Below are 21,900 nucleotides of genomic sequence, written 5' to 3'. Positions count from 1 at the left end.
CCATCAACTTCGGCCCATTAGAGAGCCCTGTCGTTGGGCCCCATCCGCAAAAATAGGAAATTTCGCTTTTCTTTTTGAGAAGAAATTCACAGATCTGTAAACGTTCCTTTTTTTCTTCTTCCTCTTGATTTCTAAGAAGTTATTTTGTCAAACAACACTCCTAAAGAATCTGCGAGAGGCTCATTTGAACAGAGACGAAAAGTTCGATAGCTTTTCAAGTAGCCAAAAAGATTGCGCCTCATCAAAGTGAAGTTTCTTTTGTTTCGTGACACCTAATGAGCCTATGGGCCTCTATGTTTCAGTTCTACCTAATGAGCTCAGAAGCATTAATGTCTCTCGGTCGTAAATTTGCTCATGAAAAGTCACCTGGTCCATAAAAATCAAACGATTAATATAGGCTTAACTAAGCCTGTATTAAATTAAGTTGATAAGTTAGTTAATTGGTAAATTAGGTTGGCTATATTAAGTTAAGTTGATAATTTAGTAATCAACCTAATTAAGCTTATTAAATTGATCTTTGATTATATGATCTGCAATGATGTATAGTTACGTTTCAGCCATTATCAAGGAAGATAGCTGGGTCATAGCTTACGTAGTGTGGGGATTGCCTGATGCCCAAAAAATGTACACTTTTACCGAAACTTTCCACGACTATTCAGATTAATATAGAAGATGGTTGAGGGAGGGGGAGAAATTAATCTTTATTCTACATTCATTTAGACTCAGCCTGGATATAAGTGCATTGGGATGATAGCCTTCTTCAAAATCTAGAAGGAGTAAATTTATTGTTTTTCCTTTCTACAGCCAAATCACACTGAACATGGTTATTTTCCTAATCTAGGGGGTGGAACAAATATCAAGAAATGGATGGGGCAAATACCATTTCCTTCCCCAGATTCATGCCTCTAAAACGTAGTAAGGAATGAACCTTAGTTCATAATATCTAAAAACTCGCCACCCTGTGTTCAATTCTAAGAAACACTTCAACATTTGGTGTCAAATTCCTTACAAATCATATGCTTTTTCCTATTTATATTTACATGGACTTGTTTACAAAAAAAAACAGTTCAATCGAGATAAACGTATAAATACGTTTCAATCAAATAAACGTAAATTTTCAATCAAAATAAACGTATAAATAAGAATTATGAACAATTAGGAAATTATATTCTTAACGAAAAAAAGCTATATATGCTGGTACTCAGTTGTTTGGCTGTAGCGGGAATCGAATGATCAGTAAAATACCAGCTAAAAAAAAATATGACACTAAACGGATTAAAAAGGTGTAGAAGTTATGTTCTTTTGAAGTTGCTTTTGCCCTTCAGAAATTGAAGTTGTCTCCCTCCTAAGTTGAATTGAAAAATTTATACACAGTGCCTTATTTTAAACTAGATAAACACAATATGGACAAACACAATAATATAGAAAAAGCCTTAAACACAGAAAAAACCACCCCTGAGGAATGAACCTTAGTCCATAATATCTAAAAACTACAGCAGTAGCAATAAATGCTGCCATGGGTGCCATTCCACGAAAATTTACGAGAGAGAACACATTCTCTTTTTTTCTTATTGAATTTACAAATTGAATCAGTTGCCCGACAGTAACTAGTAGAAAAAATTATTGGGACCACACCCTTTTTTAAAGTTTTATTTTACAAAAATGATCGTTTTAATCCATGCGAAAATACTCCATTTGACGCTGATTCAAAAATAGAAAAAATAGCCATAATATTCAAAATTATCTAAAAATAGAAAAATTATCCATAATAAGTTCAAGCACAAAAGTAATGGTGGAAACACATATATTAAATTCCTAAAATACAGCTTTTAAGCTCTTGAAAAAGCAATGACAATTGCCCCCATAGCCCCTTTCATATGATGTTGCTGCTTTTCAGAGTTTTCTCTTATATAAGGAGAAGTATAACTCATGTTTTAGTACTGAAAATACGAACGCTTAGAATCAAAGTATAGAAGCAGAACTTTGCTTAAGCTGATGGTTATTTTTGTGCTTGAAACAAAAATAGGAATACTCATTTAGAAGACATTGAGGATAGAACAGATGACTGGGTCTTACTGGTTGACACAATGTGCTGCTGTTAAAATATGCTGATGGTCGATAAGCGATCCCCCACAAAAAAGTCGTGGGTATCCTCTGTTCGTCAAGAATATACCAGCCTGAAAAAAAAATCAGGATTTACCTTTGGTGTAATGTATGCAGCTTTACCATTCCACCCTTATTCATCTCACAACACGGCAAGAGTCAACTCAATATGTTTCTTTTATACCCCACAAACGTAATCACAACTGACATTGTGATTAGTTAGCTAGTGCAAGGTACCCCACGATATTTTAGCTTTTTATGAACTTTTTCAATATTCATTGTAACTTTTCAGAACATTTTTGTAAATTGTTATATAGTAGAATAAATAAAACACTTTTGTTTTCTCGTTGTCGAATCATTAGTAAAAAGATAAAATAAATTAGTTTTGTAAGTACTAAAATTTTCCATGTCAAAGTATTATTTTAAATTTCCAAAAATTTATTACAAACAAAAAAAATATTAAAAATGTATTAAGAAAGAAAAGTTTTATTATTTTTACCTGTATAAAAAAAACACATGCAATATCTCTGCTAAGAATCGAAACACCTTTTTATTTAATTTTAATCTCCAATTTTGTGTATGGCTCTGAAAGAATCAGGTGTGATACAGGGTATTGTCCTTTTCTACTTTACTGTGGTAGCTCTGATTGATTTTGCTCTTTGTGGAAACTTAAGTGATTTGAACTCCAAGTTCTAAGTTCAAAGGGGCTTATTTTCAATTCAAAAATAAATTTCACCCAATAACAATACGCCGCCCATTCCTTGGCACCGAGATCCTCAACCACTACCATTTAAACATAAAAAGAAACGTGGTTACTGCTCCTACTGTTACAAACAATCTTGCCCCTCATTTTTCCAACATAAATACCAATTACCCTCCCGCCTTTTGCCCCAGGGGAAACCGCCTCACAACTATATTAAATGAGATAAAATTTCGACTTTATTTTATTTAATTATAATTAAAACATTACATAGTTTTTATCATTATTTAACTAATCTTTTCCTATACTAATAAGCGGTTTTTTACTCTTCTTTTAAATGACGCGAGGGAGCTCCTACCTCTCACCTTCTTTTGAAAACAGGTTCCATGACCTTGCACAAGCTATAACGGGAGTAAAATCCGATCCTACAGTCGGGGTGATGGGTATTTGTAGGTTTGAGGATGATCGGGTATTTAGATTATGCTGGTCCAATATTGGTTGAAATAACCAGCTAGAAACTTGAACACAAAGGTTAAGCATGAAGATTTTTTACAATTAATTTTAAAGATCGTTTATGAATCGAATTGAGCTTCTGCATGTGAGATTTTAAAGTCAATTGCCAGATCATCGCACAGTATCGTAAACAAGGTTTGACAAGAGCGTTTTATAGCAGGACAAGGGTTTCCTGCGGCCAATGGTTATTTAGTTTCTTAATTATTCCAAGATTCTGGGATATCTCCAGCTCTACTGCTTGAATTTGATGCAGGAATGACATATTTTCATCAAGCAGGACTCTCAGGTATTCTACAAAACCCTTTTCTGGCAGACAGATCAAACCATTGGATGTTTCGATACCACATATCTCCGGATGGACACTTCCGACCTGATAAAAAAAATAAAACGCAAGATTTATCAACGTTAATCACAGGTCGGTTAAAGATCCACCCAGAGATCCGTCTCCTCGAGAACAACAATAAGCTTAGAAATGAGTGCTGTTTTATCCCTTTCGCAGCAGCCTAGTCAGCATCATCTACAGGCTGAAAAGAAGTGTCATCTTGGCATAGCTTACTATAGTAAAGAATAGTGCGTGTCAAGCTTAATACGCTACTCAGATCGTTAACCTGAGTCAGGAACAGCAGCGGTCCTAATATTGGCCTTAGGGGACATCACGATTGACGAACATATTACTTCCCCGATCTTCTTCTGAATAAATCTCGCGGTCCCTCAAGTACTATATCAACCAATCCAGAGTTTCGTCTCTTAATCCTATGTGCTCCAGTTGCCCGAGGATATTAGGGTGGTACATCCTATCAAATTCTTTTCTGACATTAATCAGGATCGCTACAAGTAGAAGCACCGAATACAGAACTTTTTTCATCCATAAACTCAAAGCCGTTAGTGTATCTTGGGTGGATTGTCCTGTTCTAAACCCAAACTGGCGAGGATAAAAAAAACCTTTTTGTCTCCAGAAACTGGGGTAGCTGGTGCTTGGGTTTTTTGAAAAGCTTCAAAAAACTGAAAGAATAGAAATAGGTCTATAAGTCACAGCATCAGCTCAAGAACCTCCTTTTTGCAATGGAACTGTTCTATCTATGTTTCACCATTCTGGAAAAGAGCCCTTTTGCAGAGACAAATTGATCAGGTAAGTAAGAGGCTCCATGATTGACGAAGCAACTGCTTTTAACACATTAGTGTATACTCAGTCGAATCCAGAAGCAGAATTTCATCTAAATCAACAGAATTTTTGGTTGAGTGGCAGGAGCAAGAGCCCTTGACTTGGTTTATGCTGGGCCTAGGTAATCTTTAAGACTTTAAGGGTTTATTTTTTCACCCAGTCTTCCTTGTATGCTTTTTAAAGCAGCAATCGGTATACCTTCTGATAAACTCGTAATGGAATTCCTCAAACCCTGGATTAACAACTTCTGTATTCACAATATTATCCCATGATGTGCTCTCCAGAAATTGTTTAAGGGTTTCTAGGTTCTCATGATTTAATTTCCACATGGGCTTTGATTAGGCTTTGGACCTTTGTGCTGTATTTTAAAATTTGTAAGCAGAAGGAAGTGATCAGAAATGTCAGATAGAAAGACAGAGGCTGATATTGGATGCAGTGTCGAAAAAAGTGCATAATTCAAGGAGTGGGAGGTGGTAGTTACTCGAGTAGGTATCTTAGTTCAGGGGTAATGTTCGAAGCAGATATTATACTGAGCAGATCTATCGTATCTGATGATAGAGGAAGAATCAGACTAATGTTAAAGTCCCTCATTAAGATGGCTTCGTTCCCTTGTCTCTCCAGAAGATCAGATATTTGGCAATGGTTATTGGGAAGTGTAAAAACGTTTTCAGGGGGATTCCTTAACTTTGGGGGTTGGGTTGAGGGGAGGGGCCTATGTAGGAGTATCTTTCCTTGGAGGAATATGTCATGGGGGAAAAGAAACTAAATGAAAAGGGCGTAGGGTTTTCTAGCATTACTATAAAAGAAACAATGAAAAAATAAACATGAAAAAGTTTTTTTCAATTAAAAGTAAGGAGTAGCATTAAAACTTGAAACGAATAGAAATTATTAAGCATATGAGGGGTTCTAAAAATACTTTAGCATAAAGAGCGAGGTATTTAGGAGGAGATAAATACATTGCTCTTTATGCTAAAGTATTTTTGGTAATTTCAACTACTTATTCTACGGCCTTTCTGATTCAGGGGTCATTCTTAAAGAATTGGGACAAAACTTAAGATTTAGTATAAAGAACGAGGTATTAACGAGGGGACAAACTCTCTCATATACATAATGAAAATATAAGAATATAAAAGTTTTTTTTTGCGTGAGTCAATTCTTAAGTTACGGATATTTTTTACTAATAAAAACGTTCGTTAAAAAATAAAAGTTCTAGTAGCCTTTTTAAGTAGCCAAAAAAATTGGAGGGCAACTACGCCTCCTTCCCCACTCCTTATTTCTCAAAATCGTCCGATCAAAATTAAGAGAAAGCCATTTAGCCAAAAAGAGAATTAGTATGCAAATTTCATTTTAATAATTTATGTGCGGAGCGCCAAAATCAAACATGCATTAATTCAAAAACGTTCTGAAATTAAATTAAAAAAAACTTAGTTTTTTTAGCTGAAAGTAAGGAGCGACATTAAAACTTAAAACGAACAGAAATTACTCTGTATATGAAATGGGTTTTCCCCTCCGTAATCCCTCGCTCTTTACGCTAAAGTTAGACTCTTTGCCACAATTCCAATTTTTAAAACAATTAAAAACTCTAGCGTAAAGAGCGAGGGATTGCAGAGGGGACAACCCATTTCATATACGGATTAAATTCTGTTCGTTTTAAGTTTTAATGTCGCTCCTTACTTTCAGCTAAAAAAAAACTAGTTTTTTTTTTATTTAATCCACGATTAAAGCAAGCCTCAATTTAGAAAAATTGTTGGAATCCTGATCTAAAGGTTGTTTACCATCCAAGGAAACTCTCCTGGGACTGCTTCATTTCCTCCAACTATCTTTGCTCCGTTTGGTGCAATCCCACATAGCTCCTCCACATCACCTTTTGTTTGAACAACTTCTTCGTCTGCACTACCCTCTCTTGGTCTATCTGAAAAAAAAAGATATTTTGTCTTCGGTGTGCTTCTAACTCAGCATCCGGTTAACTCAACCTCGTTCAATTCCACTCCAATGAAACTCAGCCTCTACTCAGGGCAGTCGAAGTTAAACTGTACTCCTGTTTAATTACACTCGACCTCCATGCAACTCAACTCCCATTCAGCTCAACCCCATAAAACCTAACCTGTTGCAGGGGTTGAATTGAATGGGGTTGTTTTGAACGGGGTTGAGTTATATTTTGTTAATTTAATTAGGATTGAGTCAAATGGGGATTTAATCTAAACTGAAAGGGAGGTGTATGGGGGTAGAGTTGATTAGAGTTAGAGTTAAACAAGGGTTGAGTTAAATGGGTTGAGTTTAACACTGTAGTGGTAAAGGAAGGTTGAGTAACTTAGCAACCTTTTGTCTTAATTCTATTGCAAGTAATATTGAGGCACTATAAAATATTGGGTGGGGATACCTGCCTGCCAGGTAAGAGTCAAATTTTCAAGCTGCACTTCGTAAGCCTATAAAATTGGGTGGGATTTTTTTATCCGTCTGAAAGAATGTGGAATTATTGTTTTGGTTTTCCAACTTCTATTAGTATAATTGTAATGATAAAAATAATAATAGTAATAATAATGATAATATTAATATTAATAATGACAATAATAATAATAATAATTCATTTGCAAAATAAAGAATTTTTTTAGTAAAATGGCTTTCAAAAAACCAAAAAGATTTCAACCGGTAAGTGACAAAACTAAATATCTAACATATAAATAGGGGTACATATAGTGGCGTCGCTTTATACTTTTAGCACTCGATTTTGCTTTATTTAATCCGTTTTCATTTTTAATATAAAAGAAACATGAAAAAAAAGGAGTCCATTACACTTCCTAATATTTTCTACATTAACATTTTTGAAATTGTACAGCCTTTGAAACCTTATCATCGAGTAAATTGGTAAGCCTAGTTAATACGTAAAATAAGTAAAAACTGGGCTAAGTTAATAGCTTGCAGCCCTTCTCCGTGTACCTATGAGGGGGACGCTCCTCCTCTATCCCGATCTTTTCAAAGCCTCCCACTTTACACCCACCCAGGAAGAGCCTATTTCCTTTAAATCTTTCTATGTGATATCCTCCCACCCCAGACAAAAACGATCTGTTTTCCTTTTAGCCCTAGACGGTTGGCCAAAAGGATAATTTTTGGCAATCTGTCATCCTCCATCCGAAGAACGTGCCCTAGCCATCTCAACCTTTCTTTCATTATAGCCCTAAAAAGTGGGATCGAACCACATTTTCACACAGCCTACTGTTTGAAATACGATCAGTCAGCAGGGTATCCGGAGCAATCCTTAGGCAATTTCTATGGAAAATATCTAGTAAATCTTCATCCGCTTTTCGGAGCGCCCTTGCTTTAGAGCCATATTTGACCACTGTCATCGCAGTACCTTCCAATATTCTAATCCTAGTTTGCAGACTTATCTTCATATTCTTCCAATCGTTTTAACTGTGAAAAAACACCCTGAGCCTTGGATATTCTACGTTTAACATCTTCACCATCTTTACTAATAATGCTACCGAGATAATTGAGGCTGCCCACCTGATCAATCTTTTTGTTACCCAACGTCACATTATTCCTATCATCTTCACTTATTCCTAGTCTTAGTGACTTAGTCTTCTTAACATTAAGAAGACTTATTAAAACGAAGCCAAATTAAAGGGACCACGCAATGTTTCAATTGAAGATATATATAAAAAAAAACAACACACCGTTTCTGTTGACGATACTTTTTAATTATTCCTATCACCTTCGCTTATTCCTAGTCTTAGTGACTTAGTCTTCTTAACATTAATTTTCAAACCTATTCTAGCACCACGAACTAGCAGATCTTCTAAAAGTTCATTCAATTTGCTCACACTTTCATCTAGAATGCTTAAATCATCAATATGATCTAAGTCAGGAGAGTCTTTCCTCTCCATTTGATTCCATGGTCTCTCATTGCGTTTCCTATGCTCGTTAAGACAAGTCCGTCAAAATGATTCACATAAAGGAGTATAATGCACAACCCTGCTTAACTCCTAATTTAATACAAAACCAGCTGCTATTCTCATTTTCTACTTTAACCGCAGCAGTAGTACATACAACACTAATCACTTTAATGAATTAGTCTGGTATACGGTATAAGGATAAGTCCTTTGCTAAGGCTCTTCTATCAACAGAATCAAACGCTTGCTCATAATCTATAAAACTGGGGACCAAAGGTATTTGACAACTAAGGCACTTCTTTATTAAGTTAGGAGTGAAAATTTAGCCGAAATTTCCTCTACCTTTTCTAAAACCGCACTGTTCTTCTCTTAAAATTTATCTACAGCATCTGTCTACAGTATAAAAGTATCATATAACTAAGTAATTTACTACCTACAGAAACTAGACTAATGCTTCAACATTTACGACACTCCCTCTTATCACCTTTCTTATACGATGGTCTAATTAAGGTTTTCCTAGAATTATTATGTACTTCCCCTTTTTAAAAAAAATATGTTCATAATCTTTAGTAACTTATTTCTAACCTCAGAGCCACCATAATTAAGAAACTCATTTACCACACTATCAGCACCTGGAGCCTTATTACTTTTTAATCCTTTTTGTACTTTCGCTAATTCTTCCTTATAAAACGAATCTTCCTTCACTTCAAAGGTGTCACAAAATTTTTAATTTTCCTCTATATCTTTTCCTGCAACTGTATCTCGGTTTAGAACATTCTCAAAATATTCCACTCATCTCTCTTTAACTATTTTCTATTACTAATTGTGTCCCCGTTCCTTACTTTCACTCGGAAAAGTCCGGATTTACTACTCCCTCTAAATTTATTATCAAGCCAGCACATTATTTTACTATTATGCCGTCTAGCTGCATCTTCAAGATTCTCGGCAATTTTATCCATGGCCTCCACTTCACACCTCCTTAGTTCATATCTTAATGGTTTTTCCACTTTCTTTAAATTCCTTTTGTTTTCATATGAACTATCACTCAGATAATTCTTGTACAAACCCCTTCTCCTCTCTGTTAAACAAAAAGATTTTTCACTAATATTCCTAGCTGTAGTGCTAACTTACTTTCCTAAGACACCATCAGCAACTTCACAAATTGTTTCTATAAAATTATTCCAGCCATCTAACATATTAACAAACAACAAAGAGAGATAAAACTCAACAAAAAAAAAACAACCTTAAACGAGACTTCGGCCAGTAGAAAGAAAAGAGATGAAAGACTAAAATAACAGGGATATTTCGTCTGTATCTAAACTAAGCGTCCTCAAGACAAGATAAAAAGTAAAAACACTAAACTAAAAACAAATAAAACCACCACCAATAATAATAAATATAATTGTCGCTACTGATCCACGTAGGGAAAAGATAATATTATAGTTATTTCAATGAGAACATCACAGCAACTGAGGAAAAATTATGAAAATTGAAACTAAGTTAACTGTTGTGTTGCGAAATAATCCTCTTGTTAGCTAATATTGAAGCAACTTTTTTGGTCCAGTAGGTAATCTTGTCCCATGGTGATTATGTAAAATTTTAATTCCCTCATTGACTATTGGTTCATTTTTCAAAAGACAATCATAAATTGGGTCAATATTCAAATTCCCCGTAGCTCTATTTATTGAAAGATTAACAAATATATGTTTCTTAATTTCTATAGCCTCACTCACCCACTGAAAAAAAACCCTATCATTAGAAATAGCTGTAGACTCATCAAATTGTACAAACCAGGATGCAAGATTACTTACTGGACCAAAAAGAGTTGTTTCAATATTAGCTAACATGAGGATTATTTTGCAATCGAATAGTTAACTTAGTTTTCAACTTTCATGATTGTTTTATTCCAGGATTATTTTTAGGCAATTCCTCTTGAAAATATTAAACATTTAAGTCACATTCCAATAATTACTAAAACAACAAGTTTTTTTCCAATTGGAAGTAAGGAGCAAAATTAAAACTTAGTTTAGTTTACTTCCAACTGGAAATAAGGAGCAACTACAAACAGAACTTAGTTTGGATATGAAGAGGACTTCCTCCTCCTTGGCACCTCGCTCTGTACGCTAAAATTTCTTAGTACATTTAAAAAAGTTTCTTATTTTTCTAAATAAACAACCTCTGTGTTTCAGGAGTCGTTCCTAGGGAATTGGGAAAACATTAAAACTTTAGCGTAAAGAGCGAGATGTTTAGGAGGGGGCAATTGCCTTCATATACGTAATAATTTCAGTTCGTCTTAAAGTTTCAATTTTGCTCCTTAAATTCAGTTGAGAAAATTTTTTTAATTTCTGATGATTTTTTAATCTGAACCTACCTCCACGCAGAAATCCCCTTTCCCACGGAAATATCCTCTAGATCAGTGGTTCTCAACCTTTTTTTACCCATGGACCCCTTTTCCCTTCTTTTTATCTTGGTGGACCCCTTAATAGCTATTGGACATAAGAACAGTTTTCTATTCTTCACTAGTATAAATTTTAGGGTTTTAATTATCAAAGAAATAGTATACGAATAAGCTTAATTTTTAAATGAAAACTAGTTTAATACAAATAAAATATTCTACTATAATAATAATAATAATAAGTATTATTAATATTTTATTATTACTATTATTGTGACAATAACTACAATATTACAATGTTTCTTCCATGGGCAAGCAACACAAGCTCACGGAGAGTATAGCTCCTCAGGCAGTTTAATTCATTCCAACATTATGTAAACTGGATAAAAAAGGAGTTGAAATTAAGTGTGTGATTAAAAAAAAAGGAAAAGGCATGTTTATTCAATGAGATCCCTGTGGTCGATTCTTCTCGGCGAGTTTATTTATATTTGGTTCTATTGATAATAATGATAGTCGAAGATCACCCCTTTTCATAATATCAAGTCTATTGCGATCTTTTGATAACATATAAGAAAGACGACTAAATCCCACTACAACAAGATAAAATGTAGGAAAAGCAATAACGTAGTTTATGCCAGAGCAAAGGGTACTTTGTAGCAACATCATCTGTTTTCCATATATTGTACTTGGTGATCTTTGAATTTTGCATGCATTATTTCATCACTTTGTATTTCGTTGAGGAGCTCTTGCAAAGATATGTCTATTTCGGGAACATTAACTTCGAAAGGAATTGAAACCCAAATCCGTATATCCATCCCGAGTAGGTCGCCAACTCGAGTTTGCATATCTTCATGTATATTTTCCAAATATTCACCATATAAAGCAAGATCTTCATCTTGCAAATCACTTTTGATAAAGGCCAAACAAGGAAACTGTTCAAATGCACGACGCCTGATATTATTCTTATACAGCTGTAGTTTCCTTAGAAAAGCAGCAATAGCACTTTTACTAGATATCAGATCAGAATTGTTTTCTTGGAGCTGTTTATTAAGTGAATTAAATTTTTCAAATATATCTGATAAGTAAAACACAACACATTTATTTGAAAGCAGTTTTGCTCCAAGTTGTGTGTCAAAAAAAGGAAAAAATAGAATCCCAAAGTGCAATGAAACGCTTAAGACAATTCCCCTTTGATAGCCATCTCACCTCTGTATGTAATTAAATATAAAAAAAACAAGTTTTTTTTAACTGAAAGTAAGGAGCGACATTAAAACTTAAAACGAAAAGAAATTACTTCGTATATGAAAGGGGCTGCTTCCTCATCAACGCCCCGCTCTTTACGCTAAAGTTTGACTCTTTCTCTCAACTTTTCTTTTTAAAACAGTAAAAAACTTTAGCGTAAAGAGTGGGGCGTTGATGAGGAAGAGGCCCCTTTCATATACGAAGTAATTTCAGTTCGTTTTAAGTTTTAATGTCGCTCCTTACTTTCATTTAAAATAAAACTTGTTTTTTTATTTAATTTCTGAACGTCTTTGAATCAATGTATATTTTGATTTTGGCTCTCCGCAGAGGAAAAATTAAAACGAAATTTGCATATTTGTTTATTTTTTTTTGGCTAAATGGCTTTTTCATAATTTTGATTGAATGATTTTGAGATAAAAAAGAACGGGGGAGGAAGCCTAGTTGCCCTCCGATTTTTTGGTTAATTAAAAAGGCAACTAGAACTTTTACATTTTTCACGAATCTTTTTATTAGTCAAAGATATACGTAACTTATAAATTAGCTTAAGTAAAGAACTTTTTTATTCTCATGTTTTCATTACATATTACATTACGAGGGGGTTTGCCCCCTCGTCAGTACCTCGCTCTTTACACTAAAGCTTAAATTTTGTCCCAATTCATTAAGAATGACCCCTGAATCACAAAAGCCTTAGAATAAATAGTTGAAATTACAAAAAATACTTTAGCGTAAAGAGCGATTTATTAGGAGGAGGTGAGCCCCTCATATGGGTAATAATTTCTGTTTTTTTTTCAAGTTTTAATTCTGCTCCTTACTTCCAGCTGAAAATCTTTTTTTTCATATTTATTTTTTCACTGTTCTTTTTTTTTAAATAATGCTAGTAAATACTGCGCTCCCTTCGTAGAAATTTTCTTCCCCCATGACAAATTCCTCGATGGAAAGCTCCCCCAGCATATCCCCCTCTTCTCAACCCCTCCCCCAACCAAAAAATCCTCCTGAAAACGCTTGTACACTTTCCAATAGCCATTACTATATGTAAGCCCTGGTCAAAGTTTGTAACTTGTAGCTCCTCCCACGGAGACCCCAAAGACATAGTTATAAGGTTTTTTCGACTACGCTGAATAAAATGGATATCTCAGAATTTTTTATCCGTTGACTTTGGGAAAATAATCAGCGTGGGAGGGGGCCTAGGTGTCCTCCAATTTTTTAGGTCCCTTAAAAAGGGCACTAGAACTTTTCATTTCCGTTAGAATAAGCCCTCTCGCTAAATTCTAGGACAACTGGGTCGATACGGTTACCCCTGGGAAAAAACAAAAACAAAAAACAAACAAACAAATAAACACGCATCCGTGATCTGCCTTCTGGCAAAAAAAAAATACAAAATTCCACATTTTTGTAGATAGGAGTTTGAAACTTCTACAGTAGGGTTCTCTGATGCGCTGAATCTGATGGTGTGATTTTCGTGAAGATTCTATGACTTTTAAGGGGTACTTCTGCCTATTTTCTAAAATAACGCAAATTTTCTCAGGCTCTTAACTTTTGATGGGTAGGACTAAACTTGATGAAACTTATATATTTAAAATTAGCATTAAAATGTGATTCCTATGATGTAGCTATTGGTATCAAAATTCATTTTTTTAGAGTCCTTACTACAGTTCGTTACCACGAACTGTTTGATACAAGTCGCCCAAACTTTTCTCAATTTTGCTTACCGAATTCACGAAAAAGTTGGTCTCGGAGAGAATTTGATTTAATATAGTTAACTACTTTTATTACAACAGTAAGGGCATCATGCAGACTTGCACTCATTTTCTATGCAACTAAGTGTTGACGGTGTATCAGGCAGTGAACACAATATAAAGTGAACGGATTTTTGAAATTAAATTTTCAAAAATAAAGAGTATTCTGAGTTGGTTTTCTTCATGGACCCCCAAAATATCATTGTGGGCCCCCAATTTGTTGTGTTTTGCCCGTGGACCCCCGGAAATGTTACATGGACCCCTAGGGGTCCATGTGGACCCCGGTTGAGAACCACTGCTCTAGATATTTCAATCCCGGTGAAAATTTACCCTGGACAATTACTCTTAATAACTCCACGCGTAAAGTTGACACGGGAAAGAGAAAGCAAGTCATATAAAAAGAATTTTGTATAGGAGTTCTTGCAAATCCCCCAGTGTATAATGTTCACCCCATGGAAACTTCCTTTCTCATTGAAAATTCCCCTGTCGAAAAACACCCAGCAGAAAATTCCTCCTCTTCTCACCCAAAAATGTGTACATACTTCTCAATAACAAATACTACGAGTAAGCAATGGGGCAAAGTTTATAACTAAAAGACCTTTCCCTTTAAGCTGTGGGGGAGGGTCCATGTTAGATCCAAAAGTATAGCTATTGGGCTGTTCGATTCTACGACCTTTGTGATTCAGGGGTCATTCTTAAGGAAATGGGACGAAATTTAAGCTTTAGTTTAAAGAGTGAAATGTTGACGAGGGGGAGACATATACGTAATAAAAACATACGAATATAGAAGTTCGTTACGTAAGTTAATTCGTAACTTGTGTATATTTTTCACTAATAAAAAATGTTCGTAAAAAATTAAAAGTTCAAGTTGCCTTTTTAAGTAAGCAAGAAATTGGAGGGCAACTAGGCCTCCTCTCCCACTCCTTTTTTCTCAAAGGCGTCCGATCAAAACTATGTGAAAGCCATTTAGCCGCATAAAAATTAACATGCAAATTTGGTTTTAATTATTCACGTGCAGAGAGCCAAAACCAAAACATGTATTAATTCAGACACGTTCAGAAATTAAATAAAAAAACAAGTTTTTTTTAACTGAAAGTAAGGAGCGACGTTAAAACTTAAAACGAACAGAAATTACTCCGTATATGAAAGGGGCTGTCCCCTCCTTAACTCCTCGCTCTTTAAGCTAAAGTTTTTTACTGTTTTAAAAAGTTGAGTTGAGAGAAAAGAGTCAAACCTTAGCGTAAAGAGCGGGGCGTTGAGAATAGAACAGCCCTTTCATATACGGAGTAATTTCTGTTCGTTTAAGTTTTAATGTCTCTCCTTACTTTCAGTTAAAAAACTTGTTTTTTATTAAATAATACTAATAAGGATAATAAAAGTAATAATAATAATAACAATAATACAAATAATAATAATAAAAATAATAATACTCTACTACTACTAATAACTCACCGCAGCACCAAGCCACCCAACGCAAACACAGCTACGCTCGCTCCTCCTTCAACCCAATCTATTCAGAGCCTCCCTCTTTACACCCTCCTAGGTAGTTCTCATTTTTTTTAAATCTATATAATAAACACCAAAAACAAGAAGAACAATAGGGAATTTCTCAAGACAGTGGGAAACAAATTAGAATGAAAATTTCGGCCCTATGTCCAAGGGCCGTCCTCAGCAATACAAATAAGGAAAACAACTTACCAGAGGGTTTAATCAATAAAACTAAAATGAACAGTTTTTCAAAACAGTCCCAGTATCCTTACGTCAGAAAAGTTCAACCAGGACTGATAAATAAATTGTGATGAAACAAGGCAATTCATTGACAGCAGAAGACAAATTTTCGAATAAAAACCACTCTAGAGATTTTCTTTAGCGAGACGTAAATAACGATGAAGACCACACTGCCTTTCCATCACAGACACAAAGAACAAGAAGAACAATACGGAATGTCTCAAGACGGTGGGAAACAAATTGGAATGAATATTTTATCGTTATTTATATCGAATATTATATCATTTTAAATTTATTGATTTTATCCTCTGGTAAGTTGTTTTTTTCTTATTTGTATTGCTGAGGACGGCCCTTGGACATAGGGTCGAAATATTCATTCTAATTTGTTTCCCACTGTCTTTAGAAATTCTCTATTGTTCTTCTTGTTTTTGGTGTTTGTGATGGAAAGGCAGTGCGGGCTTCGTCGTTAATCTATATAATAATAGTAATAATAATAATATATGAAAATTCTGCGATGTTTACAACAGGGGGAGGACTTTTTCTAAAATTTACATAAAGTCTGTGTTACAAGTTTCACATTTTTTGATAATTTGACTGAATTACGCTTATTATTTCTTTCAATATTCTAAGTGGAAAATAAACTGTCTGCGTCTGAGCTGTGTGGACAAAAACACGTAAGTTCTGCAATAGTATAAGGGGATAAATGTAGAGTCTACTCCCTTGTTGGCAAAAATAAATACAAAAAAAAATCTGAAAAAAAATGTTTTCACAAGCAAAAAATGCATGCAAAATGTTTTTTGAATTAAATGACTTACCTAGCCTTGGAATGGCAGAACAACTAGAAAAGAGGGACATCAACACAAGAAAACATAACAACCTAAGAAGCATTGTATTTTTAGACTACTTGACTTTCACAAAAGTCTTCTAGTATTTTGTAATACCGGTTTTTCAACTTTTTTCTTACTTATGCCAAAGAAACAAGAAAAAAAAAATCTAGGCTAGTGCTGTTTGATTTGGTTTTCACTTTCGTATTGTAATCTGGAATGGTGGGTTATTGTAAAAGACTAAGAGATACTAACGCATCTCAAAAGTTAAGGTATTGTTTAGATTCCCTGTGCGTATACCTAGCGTTCAGTTGGACAACATTTATGATTCATGCGATAACGTACAAAATCAAAAATAGTCCTAATGAAAACAAAGTGTGACCACGCGGAGACCCTTTGAACTAAGAAGTCTATGCTAGGGAGTTTAGAAGAAAAATCACAAAGAGGCTACAGACTATGGAGGCTATTAAAAGCCCTTTTACTATTGATCTGTTTTAATAGTGCAACTGTTTTACTGTTATAATGTTTTAGTAGTAAAACGAAAAATGTTTTACTATTTGTCCTATATACATATACAAAACTAGCTCAAAGCAAACTCGGTGGTGACATATCCCGATATTTGTAAAAATCGGAAAAAACCAGCGCTGAAAACAAAAAACGGACATCAAATTCAAAATGTTCTCTTAAGAATACAAAAATCCTCAAGTAGCCTACTTAAAATAAAAGGCTAACTTTTAAAGCTGTCAATAGTCTTCCTCTAGCCATGGTCTGGCTAACTTTGGTATACAATCTAAATTCTCCAAGAATCTGAAGCAAGCTTACTTTCCAGCAAAGTGCTAGTTTTTTAGAATTCTAAAAATATATCGACCCGAAAATGCTACGAAATTGCACTTACATATTGAGAAAGGCTATATAAATAATGTTGTCTTCTTCTTGTGTGATGGTAATGACCTCGTTACAAATTCTTTGACCTTCAAAACAATGAATTACGTCTGACAAGCATTACTAAAGCCTTTAATAATAGTTATGCTTCACAGTTTGAATTATTGCACATTAAGTGCAGCTTGCAAATTCAAAATTGTGTCCTGGTTCGAAAAGATTATTTTTACGAGTTACACCCTTTATGAAATGATAATTATATCAACAATTAAAGTAATTAAAGTTGTCCTTGTTGCTAAGATTTTTGACATTAAGCTAGATTCACCTTAATAAGTGAGATAGTGTTAACAACCATATTTTTCAAGAGAAACACTTCCTCATATCTCCATAATTAATAATCAATAATTAATAATTAATAATCAATTAATAATCAAAATAATCAAAAATAATAATCAATAATTAATCAAGTAATCAAATAATAATCAAAATAATTAATAATCAAAAATTAGTAATCAATAATTTAACAGATTTGCTGTTACGCAGTTAACAAAGAGTTGTTTTTCATTTATGTTTTCATGAATGTATTTTTTTTTTTTAATTTCGGTCTATTGATAACAATAGTAAGAACAATAATAATAATAACAATAATAATAATAATAATAATAATAATAATAATAATAATAATAATAATAATAATAATAATAATAAAAGACAATGAATTATATTTTCACGATCCCCGAATTATTATCCTTGGATTACGGAAATAGCTTCACCAAAGGGCATTATTAAGAGGTCAAGTTGCGTTAAGTACCTTGGAATTATTATTGACGAAATTTTATCATTTAAGTACCATATAAAAGCTATAAGTAGAATACTATCGCGGAATTTAGGGATTATCCGTAAATTAAAACACTTTTTTCCTTCAAATGTTTTACGGTTGTTATATTTTTCTCTGATTCATCCGTATATTTTGTATTGTTCATCTGTATGGCTTGGGACATTCCCCTCAATACTTCGCCCAATCCGCGCACTGCAGAATACTGCCATCAGATCATTTTGTGGAATAGGGAACCAAGATTCGGTCAGGTCAATTTACAGTATGATTACATAAAAAAACTAGTTTTTTTAACTGAAAGTAAGGAGCGACATTAAAACTTAAAACGAACAGAAATCACTCCGTATATGAAATGGGTTGTCCCCTCCGCAATCCCTCGCTCTTTACGCTAAAGCTTTTAATTGTTTTAAAAAGCAGAATTGTGGCAGAGATTCAAACTTCAGCGCAAAGAGCGAGGGATTGCGGAGGGGACAACCAATTTCATATACGGAGTGATTTCTGTTCGTTTTAAGTTTTGATGTCGCTCCTTACTTTCAGTTAAAAAAACTAGTTTTTTTATGTAGTTTCTGAACGTTTTTGAATTAATGCATGTTTGATTTTGGCTCTCCACACATAAATTATTAAAATGAAATTTGCATATTAATTCCTTTTTTGGTTAAATGGTTTTCTCTTAGTTTTGATCAGATGATTTTGAGAAATAAGGGATGGGGAAGGAGGCCTAGTTGCCATGCAATTTTTCGGTAACATAAAAAGACAACTATAAATTTTAATTTTTAACGAATTTTTTTATTAGTAAAAAATATACGTAGCTTAAGAATTAACTTACGTAACAAACTTTTATATTCTTTAATTTTTATTATGTATATGAGGGGGTTTGTACCCTCGTGAATACCTCGTTTTTTACACTAAATCGTAAGTTTTGTCCCAATTCTTTAAGAATGACCCCTGAATTAGAAAGGCCGTAGAATAAATAGTTGAAATTACTAAAAATACTATAGCATAAAGAGCGAGGTATTTATCTCCTCCTAAATACCTCGCTCTTTATGCTAAAGTATTTTTAGAACCCCTCATGTGCGTAATAATCTCTGTTGGTTTTAAGTTTCAATGCTACTCTTTACTTTCAATTGAAAAAACTTTTCCATGTTTATTTTTTCATTGTTTTTTTACAGTAATTTTAGAAAATCCTGCGCCCTTTTCATTGAATTTCATTTCTGTTCCCCCATGACATATTTCTCCAAGGAAAGATCCTCCCACATAGCCCCCTCCCCTCCCAACGATTATAAATAAGTTAATCGTGATTTTTTCTTTTAGAAAAATAGCTTCGCGTTCATTTCTCATTTTTATGGTGATATTCTACATGTCGTTATATTTGAATAGACATTGATACTACCAGTGGGTTCAAATGGAGATATATTAGAATCCAAGAGAGTTTAACAAGGGTCTTACCAAATTCTGAGAGGGTTGAGCCAAATATTTTTTTTCCATAGTCCAGACAGAAAAAAAACACAGGCTCAAGCGTACTCACAAGTGGCATACTAGAGTCTGAAATAGGTGAATTACGTTTTTCACCAAAGTCTGACAGAGATGAATTGGATTCCTTTTAAAGTTAAAAACATACAAAGTGAGAATTTATCAAGATTCCGACAGACAAAGACACTAATACCAGCTCACAGGTGTTAAACAGAAGTCTAAAATAGATGAATTAGGTTTTCACCAAAGTCTAAGAAATGTGCAATGGACTCTTTTTAGAGTTAGAGACATGTGAAGTGGGAATTTGTCAAGATTAAGTGAAACACAAACACTCCTACCAGCTCACGAGTGGTATACTGGAGTCTGAAATGGATGAATTAGGTTTTACCTAAGTTTGAGAGAAATAAATCAGATTCTTTTTAGAGTTGAGACGCATGAAGTGGGAATTTATCAAGATGGAGTCAGACATAGACACTACTACCAACTCACTGATTGTATACTAGAGTCTGAATTTGATGAATTTGGTTTTTACCCAAGCCGGAGAGAGGTGAATGGGATCCTTGTTGTAGAGTCAAATATATATGAAGCGGATATTTATCAAGATTCAGTCAAACATAGACAATAATATCAGCTAAAAAGCGATACATTAGAGTCTTAAGTAGATGAATTTGGTTGTTTAGAAAAGTTTAATAGAGATGAATCAGATTCTTTTTAAAATTAGAGACATATGAAATAGGAAATAATCAAGATCCAGTCAAACACAGATATAAATATCACCAACAAGTGGTATACTAAAGTCTGAAATATACGAATTGAAGTATGAAAGTATGAGAGAGGTGGATCGGATGCTTTTCAGAGTTAGAACCATATTATGTGAAAAATTATGAACATTCAGTCAAGCACAGACATTACTATCACCTCAAAAGTGGTATACCAAAATCTTAAATAGGTAAATTAGGTTTTTACCAAAGCCTGAAAGAGATGAATCGGATCCTTTTAGCGCTAGACAAATATAAAGTGGGAAATTATCAAGATTTAGTTCAGAGTTATGAGTTCAGAGTTTTATTCACCAATAAATACAAAATGAAAATACAATACTCTTATACCCCTTCATACGGCTCCGAGGCAAGAGATAAAAGGGGGATACAAAAAAAATACAATATAAGCAACAACAAAAAAGAACAATAGCCAAAAACATATAAGATAAAAAAGAGAACATACCTGAGGCCTGGGAGCTAAAGCGCAGACAGGAAAGTCTAACACAGACACAACTACCAGCTCACAAGTAGTATAATAGAGTCTGAAATAGGTGAATTTGTTTTTTACCGAAGTCAGAGAGAGAAGAATCTGATTCTTTTTAAAGTTAGAGACACGAAAAGTGAGAATTTATCAATATTCAGTCAGACACAGAGACAACTGTTAGCTCACAATTGGTAGGCTAGAGTCTGAAATAGAGGAACTAGGTTCTTACCAAAGTAAGAGAGAGACGAATTAGATCTTGTTTAGAGTTAGAGACACACGAAGGAAGAATTTATCAACATTCAGTCAAACACAGACACTTGTATCACCTCAAAAGTGGTATCCCAGAGTCTAAAATTGGTTAATTAGGTATTTAACAAAATTTAAGAGAGATGAATCGGTTTCCTTTTAAAGTTAGAGACATAATAAGTGAGAATACATTAAGATTCAGTCAGAAACAGACACTAGTACCAGCTCATAAGCGGTATTCTAACACTCAGAAACAAGTGAATTGGGTTATTTCCAACGTCTGACCGACATGAATAAGATTCTCTTTGGAATTATAGAGAAATGGAGTGGGAATTTATCCAAATTCAGTAAAACACAGACACTACTATCAGCTCGCATGTGGTCTACTAGAATCTGAAATATTTGAATTAGGTGTCTACTAAATTTTGTGAGAGCTGAATTGGATCTATTTGTGTTATAAGACATATGAAGTGGGAATTTGTCAAGATTCAGTGAAACTAAGACGCTACTACAAGATCACAAGTGGTATACCAGAGTCTGAAATAGATAAACTAAGTCTTTGTTGAATTTTAAGAAAGATAAAACGGATTCTCTTAGAGTAAGCAACAGATAATAAGTGTTATATTAGAATCTAAAATAAGTGAATTAAGTTTTTTACCTAAGTCTGAGAGAGACGACTCGAATTCGTTTTAGAGTTTGAGACATATTAAGCGAGAATTTGTCAATATTCAGTCAGAAATACACACAACTGTTAGCTTACAAGTGGAATACTAGAGTCTGGAAAAGGTAAATTACGGTTTCACCATAGTTTGAGAGCGAGGAATCGTATCCTTTTTAGAGTTATAGAACTAAAAAGTGCAGATTTTTCAAGATTCAGTTGGAAACGCACGTTAATATCAACCCACTAAAGGTATACTAGAGTCTAAAATAGACGA

The 21,900-nt window shown here is 34.0% G+C and overlaps 1 protein-coding gene across 1 annotated transcript in view; it reads right to left on the bottom strand.

The window, feature by feature from the left end:
- Positions 1 to 16,420, bottom strand: part of LOC136030533 (trypsin-1-like) — a 29,322-nt gene extending 12,902 nt beyond the window's left edge. Inside the window, exons 1-3 of the mRNA XM_065709576.1 lie at positions 16,285 to 16,420; positions 6,254 to 6,390; positions 2,077 to 2,177 (exon numbers count right to left, since the gene is read on the bottom strand). Of these exons, the coding sequence (XP_065565648.1) occupies positions 2,077 to 2,177; positions 6,254 to 6,390; positions 16,285 to 16,357 (311 nt within the window). The 5' untranslated portion in view covers positions 16,358 to 16,420. The remainder of the gene's footprint in view (positions 1 to 2,076; positions 2,178 to 6,253; positions 6,391 to 16,284) is intronic.
- Positions 16,421 to 21,900: the final 5,480 nt, after the last annotated feature.

The sequence above is a fragment of the Artemia franciscana genome, chromosome 8 (genome assembly GCF_032884065.1).
Source record: "Artemia franciscana chromosome 8, ASM3288406v1, whole genome shotgun sequence".
Classification (NCBI taxonomy): Eukaryota; Metazoa; Arthropoda; class Branchiopoda; order Anostraca; family Artemiidae; genus Artemia; species Artemia franciscana.
The sequence above is the reverse complement of the archived record's forward strand: the minus strand, read 5'-3'. Positions and strand labels throughout refer to the sequence as shown.